The sequence below is a fragment of the Pongo abelii genome, chromosome 13 (genome assembly GCF_028885655.2).
Source record: "Pongo abelii isolate AG06213 chromosome 13, NHGRI_mPonAbe1-v2.0_pri, whole genome shotgun sequence".
Lineage (NCBI taxonomy): Eukaryota > Metazoa > Chordata > Mammalia > Primates > Hominidae > Pongo > Pongo abelii.
Genome location: NC_071998.2, coordinates 90,095,795 through 90,108,735, shown reverse-complemented (window position 1 = coordinate 90,108,735; position 12,941 = coordinate 90,095,795). Strand labels below are relative to the sequence as shown.

General features: G+C 44.1%; 1 protein-coding gene across 3 annotated transcripts in view; it reads right to left on the bottom strand.

Annotated features, from left to right (window-relative positions):
• Positions 1-1,452: 1,452 nt before the first annotated feature.
• COL15A1 (collagen type XV alpha 1 chain) overlaps positions 1,453-12,941 on the bottom strand; it is a 127,325-nt gene continuing 115,836 nt past the window's right edge. For all 3 annotated transcript variants that reach the window (XM_024252596.3, XM_002820027.6, XM_024252595.3), the window contains 7 exons: positions 12,283-12,347; positions 10,153-10,281; positions 9,948-10,007; positions 9,143-9,202; positions 5,170-5,355; positions 3,575-3,690; positions 1,453-2,571 (listed from right to left, as the gene is read on the bottom strand). In XM_024252596.3, the coding sequence (XP_024108364.3) occupies positions 2,358-2,571; positions 3,575-3,690; positions 5,170-5,355; positions 9,143-9,202; positions 9,948-10,007; positions 10,153-10,281; positions 12,283-12,347 (830 nt within the window). In that variant the 3' untranslated portion in view covers positions 1,453-2,357. The remainder of the gene's footprint in view (positions 2,572-3,574; positions 3,691-5,169; positions 5,356-9,142; positions 9,203-9,947; positions 10,008-10,152; positions 10,282-12,282; positions 12,348-12,941) is intronic.

Sequence of the window (12,941 nt, the reverse complement as noted above, 5' to 3'; positions counted from 1 at the left end):
TATGAGGAAAGGCAGGCAGGTTTGGGAGCTGGGGGATATCACAGATGTGCCGGCCATTGGCAGAAGGGTCAGGCTAGGCCTGGAGTGTTTAAGGCTTTCCCGAGATGGGGTGGGGCTCTGATGACACAGCTTGCAGAGGAGCCTCTGTGGCTTGCCTGAGTGACCTTGAGGATACTGGGTTGATGGTTTTCAACATGTGACGGGAAAGCTTGGGCAAGGGCTGGTGTTTAGTGAATGTCAGGCCCAGGATTTTGACACTCATTCTAGGAGTCTGAATGGGGCTGGGGCTGACTCAGGGCCTCCTTCTGGGTCAGCCGGTTATACCTCCTCTGGTGCATGGAGAGGCCTGAATGGCAATGCCATAAGCCTCAATACTCTTTCCAGGGTTAGCAAATGAGGTCTCCCTGACTTTGGGCTCCTCCCGAAAACCCCAACCCACATTGCCTCTTCTGTAACCCTGGACCAGGTGGGCTGTGACAGAAATGGACGGTGTCTGCGCTTCGTAGCCTCGGGAGCCTCCTGCCCGCCTTCCCCTTGCAGTTCCTGTCCATACCAAGCACTCCCAGCCCTCATCACTCAACGGATGGGCTGGTCCTCAACAAGCCACCTCTGGGGCTTTCCAGCCTCAAACTGTCTTCATTCTGTGACTCATTAGGAAGATTCTCACCGCTCATATATTTATGAAGCCCCTACATGGAGATTCTGGGCTGCCTTTTATTCTTTGTTTTTCCTCTTTGATTTCCTTCCTACTTCAAGGACTCTGAGGGCGGATTCACTTTGCTGAGCCTCTGGGCCAGCCCAGCTGAATGGGAGGAAATATCCCAGCATACTTCTTGCCTGGTGATTATGTTTCTCCTAGAGGGTCAGACCAAGAGCCAGAGAATCACATGCTTGCAGCTGGGAGGGAGCAGAGAGGCAGACTTGCATAGGGGTTCCTTGGGAAGATCATGGGCCCCAACATGAGACAGACCCTGAGTCTGAAACCAGCCCCGCCATTCCTTCACCAGTGTATGACCTGGAACAAGTAACTCCCTGAGCTTTGACTTCTTTTTTTTTTTTTTGCACTGTAAAGTAGAGATTAAAAAACTACTTTGCAGGGTTATTATGAAAATGAAATGGAATATATCAGAAGTCTGATATTTAATGACTGGTAGCCAATACTATGCTTGTCTTATCCCAGTCTCCTTGAGAGACAGAGGGTGACTTGCCCAAAGTCATGTCCTGAGATGGTGGCAGAATCACAGCTCATCCTGTTTCCCACTCTGAGGCTCTACACAACCTGCACTGGCCCCACTAGGTGGGAGACAACAGCCAGGGCAGATGAGCATGATGGGAAAACCTTTCAGTTCTCTGATCATCGCCTGGGGGCAGCACAAGTGGCAGGATTAGCAAACCCACCCCAGGTCTGCTTCCACATCAGTGATGGAGAATAAAGGAACCAGCCGGAAAAAGTCAAACGAAGAAAGCACCCGGAAAAGATGTTTTTATGTTCACTTACGTGGAAAAAAAAATCCAATTATACAACATGTAGATATATGTTTCTCAGAAAATTTGTCTCTATGAACCTGTTTGTTTCAGTCACAGTTATAATTCAAGAATTGCCAAATGGAAGTCATAAAATTGTGGGGTGGGGGTTGGGGAGGAGAGCCGCCAAGGGGAAGGTAGCAATTATGTGCTATTTCTTTTCTAGTTTCAGATAATTTGGAGTTTCAACTTTTCCAGCAAGTCAGAGTTACATAAACAGACACCATACTAAAATATGATTGTGTAAAAATATAAAATTCCTAAAGCATGATGGCAATAATATTTTAGGGAAAAAAACATTAAAGTCTGATAGCATCAGAAAATACAAATAGGATCATTTGAGCAGTCCTGTTTCTGTGTACAAACAGCAGTTGCATATGATGGATGTATGTGAAAGAAAAAAGCATTTGATCTGTATATAACTTAGAAAGGGTAACGTTTCTAAACACTGACTTTATAAGAAAACATGAAGGACATCTTACACTCAACAACAATGGTTTAAAAGGAGGATATAACTGTCTGAAGGATGCAGTGGCAGAATGCCATGGCCTTTGTTTTCAACTTGCTCTTAACCTATGTTGGGATGCGTTCACACTGCTGGGGTTTCCTGCAGAATCTAGCACCAATATATGGATCAGATTTTGTCTTTGATCTGAGTCCTCTATGTCTTCAGTTTGAGTGTATTGAGGTATGTTTTCTTTGGTTGCTGTTGTAACGAATGTGTAGTAAAAAAAAAACTGTAATATTTACAACAATTAAACATTTTAGATTTCAGTGTCAACTTCTTCACATAAGAAAAAATTGAAAACTCTTTAAGAATCATCAGAAGGCCACTACTTCCTAGCGTCTGTCATGAAACTGTTTTCGATACATAGGACAATTAGCCGATTAGCACAGCTGTATGCTTTCTGGTCCAGAATCTTCCCCGTGCTCAGCGGGGAGGCAAGTCCCGTGACCGCTGTGTCCGCGGTTCGCCATGCTTCACAGTAGTTATCCACAAGGCGGACGCCATGGGGGCTGGAGCCGTGCCAAATGACTTTCTGGGGCCTACAAAGTAATTTTGTCATGTTATTTTTCAAAATGACACTTCTTTGTGGTATTTTTTGGTAAGCAAATTGGCATAAGTCTAGTGAATCAAGTTAAACTCCTTAACCCTGATGCCAAATCACCTCTCTATCCTCATTGCCCTTGCTAGCTTTCTTAACACACTAGATTCCAGCCATACCCAGCTTGCAGTTGTTTTCAAATCACACCCTCTTCTTTTGTGAAACTAAACCTTTGCTCATGGGGTCCCTTGGTCTGGAGGGCTTCTCTTTCATTTTCAGACCAGTGACTCCTTCTCATCTTTCAAAGGCCAATAAACAACTTCCTCTTGCAGGAAGCCATCTCTGATTCTCACCCCTAAGTAAAAATGAAAACAAACATATCCTGTATATCCTATGGTACCTGTTTCTCCACTTACAGTTACAATATTCTGTCTAGAGTCACAGTTAGTGTGTGTCTATTTCCTCTGCAGACTGTGAGCCCTGTAAAAGTAGGAGCTGTGTAGGTTTATTACTGTGCCTTCCAGGCCTGGCCTCAGGCCTGGTATAGAGGAGGCACTGAGGAGAGGTTTGCTTAGTTGTTCTATTCTGAAAAACTCACATAATTTTCAAGACTTAGAGTACAAATCACAGTGTAGAGTTACAGGATCACCAGGAGTTGCATTGCTTACCGCTTATTATGTGCCCACTGCGTGCTATATGTTTTCACATATATTCATTTTATTCTCACAGTTCTAAGACATAGATATGGTTATGTTGCCCATTTGACAGGTAAGGCAGCTGAGGCTCAGAGAATGGAAATGTCTTGCCCAGGATTCCATACTGAGTTACTGGACCTGGGTCTTCTGACTCCAAGGACAAGGCTTTCTCTGAGGCCCTCAGTTGCCTCACTGTGGCTTTATGTTGGCAATATCCTAGAGAAGCAGCAATATCCTAGAGAAGCATTGTTAGGATGCCCCCTAAAACTATCTATCACACCATATCTGAGAACTTCCATCCTCACTTACCAAGAAGGATCTGTCATTACGTCTCGACCATCAAAGGAGTATATTGGAATATGCATATTGAACTGACCTCCATGGCCAGAAAAAATTGAGTCCCAATTATTAAAAAGTACTTGGCCCTATAGAGACAAAATACCACATTAGAATCATTATACCATCAGCCTACAAATGAATTAGATTTTTACTCTTTTTTTTTTTTGAGACAGTTTCGCTTTTGTCAACCAGCCAGGCTGGAGTGCAATGGTGGGATCTTGGCTCACTGCAACCTCCGCCTCCCAGGTTCAAGTGATTCTCCTGCCTCAGCCTCCCAAGTAGCTGGGATTACAGGCATGCACCACCATATCCGGCTAATTTTGTATTTTTAGTAGAGACAGGGTTTCTTCATGTTGGTCAGGCTGGTCTCGAACTCCTGACCTCAGGTGATCCACCCACCTTGGCCTCCCAAAGTGCTGGGATTACAGGCATGCACCACCACACCCGGCCGATTTTTACTCGCTCTTCAAGGCTCTTCAGATGCTACCTCACATTAGAGTCTCCAGCCCCAATCCTAGAGCCTGGACAGAGTGAAAACTCAAGAAATGTTTGTGGTTTGATTTTATAGTCCATCCATGAACACTTTTGCTTTTACTGTCTTATTTCTTGAGGAAATTTCTCTTATTAGATGTGTATACAAGACTCCTTCCAATCAAAATTGTGTTTTATGTCTTTATTTTATTACTGTTATTTTGAAAATATTATGCATATGTACTAAGCTTCAAATTTGTGGCAGGCCTTGTGCCAGTCTACACTGTGGGTGAGATGGAGATGAACTTTTTAGTCCTCTTCCTGAAACAGCCTAGTCCCTTGTAGAGAGATCCAAGAATAAAAATAATTTCAGTGGGTGAAGGTGCTGGAACAGAATTCTGGGAGAGGAGGTGGAAAGTGCTGGGTATGGGATTAGGATGGAACTTGCTAGCCTCAAGGTTTCAAATTGGAGTACTGGGGTTGCAGAGACTAAAGGGTCTTGAAGTACCTTTAAGAAACAGTCATCAGGACCCAGAGCTTCTCCAGGGTATATGTGAGTGACAACGAGCTTTCTCTGCATAGCCTTGAAGGAGTCTGCTATTTCTGTGGAATAATCGAGGGATCCTACAAGGCCCTGTCTTACCCACAAATGGGGCAGAGAAATATCTGCTTAAATGCGCATAGAACACGAAACCAGGGTTCAGGACAAAGTGCTCTAGTTTGCAGTGATTTTAAGAAACTGGTTTCTTCTTCTGAGCCTCAGTTTTCTCATCTGACAAACTAAAACATGAATAACTCTCATGTTTATTAGAAGTACCTATTAAGATAATGAGGTACTTTGTAAACAAACAAGAAAACCCTGTATCAATGAAAGAAGTTATTGTTATCTCTCCTGTATGCTCCAAGGGTCACACAAGCATAAAGAAAACTGAGGTTCAGGGAAGGCAAAGAACCCGCCCAAAGTGACATAGCCAGTAAGAGAGAGAGCAGGCTTAAGTCAACAGTCTTCTGTTGATGTCAGGAATGAAAACTGCCTCCAGGCCCTGTAGCGACCAATGCATGCAGAAGGCAATGGGAACCATATTTATTTTTACCTTGAGGTTCACTATGGGAAGGCTGTATCTCTCTGCTTTCCTCACAATGGTGGACAGATCTTGCAAATGGGAAGATAAGAATGCTCGGTAGGTGGACAACAGTCCTGCAGCTCTGGCCTGCTTGAAGCACTGAAAATCAGCTCGAATGTCCCCAGAAAATGGCATGTTCAGAGCAGCCAAATGCAGCTGAAAAATGTGAGACAAAAGAGAGCAGTCAGAATCAAAGGCAAACTCCAGCCCCCAGAACCAACTCATATTCCTGCAAAGATTCCAGACTTCTTAGGCTGGAAGGCACGTTGGAGGTCATTTTATTCAATCCCTCCCTGACATTGGAATTACAGTCTCTGCCTGACCATCTCCGGGGAAGGAGAGCTATGGTCTCCCAAGCAGCCTGTTTCAGCTCTCTGAACAGCTCTAAGGTACAAATGTCTTTCTTAGGTGAAAAAAAAAAAAAAAAAAAAGAACAAAATATTGCTTGGACCAAATAAAGAACTTCAGGGGTCTGAATCTCTGAATCTACCTGCAGGCCATAAGTTTGAGACCTCTGGGTCTGTGCAGGGTTTTTAAGCTGGCTTTGGCCCTGGATCCCAGAGCTTCTCCCAGCTATCTGCCTGCAGCCCTTTCTTCCATCTCCTGGATAGGCCTGGGGCTGATCACATGAGGGGTCTGGGGGAAAGCCATCGAAAGAAGGGCATGGCACCTATGACTAAGACTGCTGAGATAGACCATTCTGGAACTAGGGGTCTTATAGTAATTCCAGCTTCACATCCCTGCTGTCTTGGTCAGCAGCCAAAATAACAACCAATCCATAGTCTGTTTCTCCCACACGTTCTCTCCCAAAACCCAGCCTCCTACTACTGCCCTCTCTCTCAGCCTTTCTGCCACACCCTCTGGAATGCATTCCATAATCAAGGAACACTCATCTCCCTGCCTCCCATCAATCTCATCTCGGGGGTAACTTTTATCTCATCAACTTAGAGCTGAGAGGCTGGTGCAGGACCTGGGTCCAAGTTACCAAAAAGGAAAATATTTTTCAATATCTTAAGCCAAAGGACATGAAATGAGGCTCAGGCGGTGGGGCAGGAGGCGGCCAGTGTTTCTCTCCTGGTTTCTACCCCGCCTCTCAGACCTGAACAAAGCCTCTGTGTGTGCCAGTGACCAGGATCGCCATGGTGGTCTTCTGCTTCTCCAGCTTCCAGCCAGTTGGCCACAACTGGCCATGAGCTACAGTGAGTGTCCAGACTGCCCCAAGCAGCCCTAGCACATCTCTGGATATTTTTCTCCTTTCACCGCCACTTTCCTTCCTGCAGAGGACAGACCCCAAGGCTGCCACCTGTTCCAGTCTCTCTCTTTTTATTCATCCTGGTTCTGTCTTGACCACGATACTAGATGGAGGTCCAGGTCAAGCAGCATCACGCCCCATCTCCATCTCCTTCCTGCCCTGCACTGAGCCAAGGCTTCCCCAGCAGGCCTCCCAGTGGCTAGCATTTTATGCTCTACATTCTCAGCCACTGGGATAAGAGGGAGCTTTAGCATGCTGCCCACCCACCACAATCACAGGCAGGCCACCAGACTTCCACCTCCACATATACACCCTGACCCTTTGATGTCCTTGCCATCTGACTATACTGCCCCCACCCCCGTCTTCTTCTTCATGCATCTGGAGACTCTGGTGCCTGAGGGAAGAAGCCCTATGGTCTCATCATCTTCCAACCAGTGTGCTTTGGGGTGACATCAGAGTGCATCACATGAGGCCTTGATGGAATGAGGCTTCCCCAATGCCAGGGGCCACCTAAGAAAGGCACAGGCAGGGGGCAACTGCAGGGCTTCCTTGCCACACCTCTAATCCCACCAAGCCCTACTGTCCTTTAGAGAGACACAGAGAAATGTCTGAAATTACGGTTGTTTCTGAATGACGAGATTGGGGGTTTTTGTGTTCTCATGTTTGTATTTCTTTAATTGCTGGACCATTTTTATAAAATGACAACATTTTTATATTGTACTTTTAGGAAGACAGTAATGTTACAACACTCAAAATGTTAAAATTGCTATTTTGTGGATGGTTGTAGTTTTAATAAAATTGTAGGTGTGTTACTATTTTCTTCTCCATTGTTTTCATGCATTGTTGACATTTTCTGCAATGAATACGTATTAGTTCTGAATTTACAAAATACCATTTAAAAAATCCTTTAGCTACTGCCCTAACTTTGGGGCTTTTTGAAGGGTTACTGACACTCACATCTCTCTTCCTTCACTTCCCACTGACTCTTCAACCAACTAGAATCTTTTTGGCTACTAAATGCTTTGCTCTAGTTTCTAAATTTGAAGGACACCTTTTGGTTCTTCTTACGAATTTCCTGGCAGCCTTTGACACTGTTGGCTACTACCTTGCTTGGCTTGCTTTCTTCCTCTCTGGCTATGGCTTCTCAGTTTCCTTCTCATATTTCTCCCATCAGTTCCTTTTCAGTTTTGCTCCTCATAGTCTAATCCCTTCTGACTGTATACATTCTTTTTTGGGAATCCAACTAGCCCTGTAGTAATTGCATGGCTCATCTCCAGCCAAGATCCCACTGTGGGGTTTCAGACCTTCAGAACCTATTCCCTCCTGGTAGTCTCCACTCAGGTTTCCTCCAGGCACCTCAGACTCACCATGCTCCAAATTAGTTCCTCCTTGGTCAATGGCAGCACACTAGGAAATGCTCACATCTGTTGTTAGAAAGTGCCCCCACAATCCTTGCTACAAGGAATGGCCTTAGACCTTCAACCTCAATCTCCTGGTAACTCTTGATCGGGCTGGGAGTGGGCAATTGACCCAAGACAGACCATATAAACTATCTCTCCCAAGACTCTGAACTGAGTCAGTAGTACTGGGGTCAGTAGCTGTAAGATCACACAGAGTTGGGGCAAGAATCAGTGCCAGGGTGACCCAAAGCTGTGTGCAAGCTCATGTCACCTATGTATGTGTTTTGGGGTGACATTGGGAGGAAGAAAGACCCTTTCAGAAGGTGGTCTATAGAGATAGCAGAGCAGACTAATAGAGACAAGAGTCCTAGGCCTGACTGTTCTTCCTGTGATGGAGTTCCATGAGGTTTCTATGCTGATTTAAACGAGATCTTTACTTAAGCTAGCAAAGGAATAGACAGAGTTTCTAATCCCAGCAATGAAACAATCCCTGGAAAGGAAACTGTCACCACTCAATCATCCAAGCAGAAACTTGGCATCATTCTTGACCTTTCTCATCTTTAATGTGCCATATTCAATCAATGACGCAATTAGTCATTTCTGCTTCCTTCATGTCTCTCCAATTGCCTACTAGTCTATGGGCTCACTGCTGTGATTCTAGTTCAGATAACACAGGAGTCACCTAACTGGCCTTTGGACCCCTGCTCCTGTCTCTTCTGATTAATCTGCACACTGTAACCAAGGTAATTTCTGAAACACTAGTCTTGTCATACCTGTTTCCTGCTTTAAACCCTTCTGTAGCTCCCCATTGCCCACAGAAAATGGTCAAACTTTTTGGCTTGGCTTGCAGACCCTTGAAACCTAGCACTTGTTTTGCTGACTTCCGCAGACTAAATGTCTCCGTTTTCTGCCTTGAACTCTACTCTTTTGCCTGTAAGTTAATACTAGTAATTACAGGAATGCACAGCCCTTCCCCTTACCTCCCTCTGTTCCATCTTCCCTTTGCCTCTCTTCCACCTGGCTCACCCCTGAACTCAGCTGTCCTCTGGGTCTTAGTTTGGAGGTAACCTCCTCCAGGTAGACGTCTCTGCCCTCCCATATACCCCCAGCACCCTGTGCTTGGTTCACCCAAACAACTTACCACACTGTATTGTAATTCTCTGTTTTTTGTTTGCCTCTCGCACTAGTCTATAAGCATCATGATGGTAGGAACTGTGTACTAAGCATGAGACCTAGCACCTAGTAGATACACACTCAGTATTTGAAGATTAAATGTATAAATTGTACTTACAGCAGGCTTCTCATAATTGGCACTTGAAATAGGGTTTGGTGGAGGCAGAAGCTGATGTGGCTGTTATGAAAAGGAGGAAAAGAAACAGTTCTGAATACGCATTCAATCTGTTCTTCAGAGTGTATTGAGGTGCAAGTGCAATGTTTCTTGAGAAGATGCTTTAAATAATTTGCCATTGTCTGTAACTGTGACTCTTAACTGTAAAGAGTTTCATGACCTGCTGAAGAAATCATCTTCGGAAAGGGAGAAAATGTTCTCAAGACTTTTAAAAAGAGCACTGAATCAAGGAAGGGCATTCTTTTTGATAAACCCATGTTTAATCACCAACTCTTTCACTTAATAGAGAAAGCTACCTCTTCAGAGCCTCAGTTTCATAATCTGCAAAACGGGGATGATAGTACCCACCTCAAAGCATTGCTCTAGGGCTAGAAGATGGACAATGCCAGTTGCCCATGTTCTTATAAGGCAGATGGTGCCAAAAATTAAAGGAATCTTCTAGATTGCTTATACCAACGAATGATTCCACAGATGAACAAACTGAGACCAAGATAGAGGAAGCCCTCTGCCCAAGAGGATTTGGCTACTACATGGGAACAGCAGGTCTCCAGCCTCTGGATCTAGTCATTCCTCCGCTCTACTGTGGGAACCTTCTGTTAGCACCCATTAGTTTCTAGGATTTCACCAGATACTAAACCATGCACAGCTGACTGTCCAGAGTTTGGAGAGCTTGGTGCTAGATACCAAGGAGGATTCAGCAAATGCTGATAAATGAATGCATGAGCAGTCCAACAGGGTAACTACTCACGTTGCTGGAAAGCGCAGGGGGTGGAGGGCTGTCGGCAGGAATGGGGATCAGTTCTCCCAGCTTTAAGAAAAACAGTACATTGAAATGAAAGATCAATTACAAACTTTTCCCATTTCAAAACAGAAAAAAATGGCATTTATGGGAGTAGATTATTATTTTTAGAGGGTATTTGAAGGCCGTGTGTTAAAGGAAGTTTAGAAATTACCTGTAATTTTTTCCAGCCATCTCTAACACGAATGAAAAACTCAGTGCTGTCCCTCAGGTAGATGAATGTTCCTTCTATAACCAAATGTGCTTTCTGCAGCATGTCATCCATGTTGCTGAATGCCGTGACCTGTCGGATCATTTAAATTCCAAACACTGCCATTATCATTAAAGCAATGGCACCATCTGATAACCTGGCCTCTCTGTAAATTCAACTAGGAGCCGTCCCCAGATACTCAATAAAAAGGCTTGTTAATGTGCCAGATAGGGGCATATACCTTCATTAATAACTAAAGGGCATTCTTCTTGATAAAACAAAAACGTGTACTTTGAAACACAAATCTAACCTATAATAAATGAATTAAAACAAAAATGACAATATTCTGTGGTATAAAGACCTTTACAAATTGTCAATGGAGTTATCTTTGTTTTGGTTTGGGTATCAGCAAAAGCACTGGTAAGTTTTACCACTTCTATTTTTTTAAGCTACTTGGTGGCACTAACATGGCTAAATGGTGTTACTTCATGCTGGTCCTTGAAGAGTTTCAAATTTTTCATTTGGAATAAGAAAGGCAAGCAAGTGAGCAACTATACTTAAGGTCTTAAATCTTCTTTGTCTAGCTTGGTAGTTACATTAAATGCATGATAGAAAATGGAGGTCTGTAATTTCTCTGCCTAGAAAAGTGCCAAAGATTAGACAGCCATTTGGCATATCTAGAAGCACATACAGAAGCTACAAAAATCTATTGAATAGCATCAAATCTCAAAGAAATATCAGCCAAGGGAGTTTTTATTTTTCATTGTAACTGAGAAAGATGATAAAATATTAATTTTCACCTAGCCTTGAAGATAATGGCTTTGTGCATCAAAATGACTTAGCTATCCCCCAAGGGAACCAAATATCAGAATTCCATCATATGTAGGACAGTTCTTTCTTTTGGCAGCCAAATTTTGCAACTAACATCCAGCAAAGATCAAAGATCATTTTTGGACTCCTGACATCCTTGTGAAGTATTTTTCCATTTTTCTGCGCATTACAGTAATCTTGGAGTGCTGCTGTGTTTCGTTCCAATGAGCTGCAGGGTAACGAATATGCCAGAGATGTTCTTTGGCAGAATGGAGAAGACTGAATTATCCAAGTAAATCTGACCAGCACAGGACCTGTTGTAACATTGTTTATGCTCTTGGGCTTTTGTTGTTTCATTTTTTCTTTTTTTTCTAGAGATGGGGTATTGCTTTTTCACCCAGGCTGGAGTGCAGTGGCACAGTCATGGTTCACTGGAGCCTCGACTTCCCAGGCTCAAGTGATCCTTAGCTTCTCAAGTAGCTGGGACTACAGATACGCACCACCACACCCAGTTAATTTTTACATTTTTCTGTAGAGGCAGGATCTCGCTACGTTGCCCAGGCTAGTCTTGAACTCCTAGACTCAAGCAATCCTCCTGCCTCAGCTTCTCAAAGTGCTGGGATTACAGGAGAGAGCCACCGCACCCGAGCAGGTTTATGCTTTTTGAAATACTATGATTGGTGGCCAGGCGTGGTGGCTCGTGTCTGTACTCCCAGCACTTTGGGAGGCCAAGGTGGGAGAATCACCTTGGTGGCCCATGAGTTCAAGGCCAGCCTGGGCAATGTAACAAAAACCCTGTCTCTACAAAAAAAAAAAAAAAAAAAAAAAAAAATTAGCCAGGTGTGGTAGTGTGCATCTGTAGTCCCAGCTACTCTGGAGGCTGAGATGAGAGGATTACCTGAGCTCAGGGAGGTTGAGGCTGCAGTGAGCCATGATCTCACCACTGTACTCCAGTTTGGGTGACAGAGGGAGACCCTGTCCACCCCTCATCCCGCAAAAAAAAAACAAAAAACAAGTAATATGATTGGTTCTTGTTATAACTTAGTCAATTAAGGATTCGAATGGTGGAACTTATATATAAATGATTTTGTTTTTCACATCTTTTTACTTAATAAGTCATCCAAATAGATAACAAATCCCTTCTACTATTTATGGAATTGCACCAAGCCTACTATCATGAAGGCCTGATCCCCAAGGGATGTCAGACACAGAAGATCGTAGCCAGAGTTTTAAGTAAATCCATCCCAAATGGAATGATGACTACACACTGATAATAATACTGACCAGGTTTCTGGATCCGGGAAGCCCTGGCTGTCCTGGAGGGCCAGGGGGACCTGGAAGGGCCACAGCTAAGACAAAACAGAAAAGAGAAGTTATACAAAAACCACACTCTGAAAAATGTCTGAGGTATCAGCTGACTCCCGGAGAGAAGTGTGTTCAACCCCATTCACAGCACCACAAAGCATCCCAACTTCCACCTGTATCTTGGGTGCTGTGCCCCCAGCGTGTGACTTAGGCCACATTGACCGGTTCAGGGAAGAGCTGGGATTCTTGATTGTTACCCTGGATGAAGCCATGGCTAGTGCTTTTCCGTTTCATAAGTGAATCAATTCCTTTTGTGGTTGTTTTATAAAAGCCAGTTTAAGTTGAATATTTTGTCACTTGCATTGAAAAATGTCCTGACTCATACAACTTATTTCACCCAAGAGACAAGCATGTGACACTGAACAGAGGAAGCAGGCTCAGAAAGAGGAAGAGAAGGCTCTAGGGAGTGGGAGGAGACCAGGGTGGTGCAGTGACAGTAGCCCTGGCCTTGGGGCCAGAGACATGGACTCAAGTCCTTAGTTTGTCCATTCCTAGCTGTGTGATCTCGAGGAAACAGCAAGCTCTCTGAAGCTGTTTCCTCATCTGCAAAATGTAAAATAGGCATTTCTTCTTCCCTG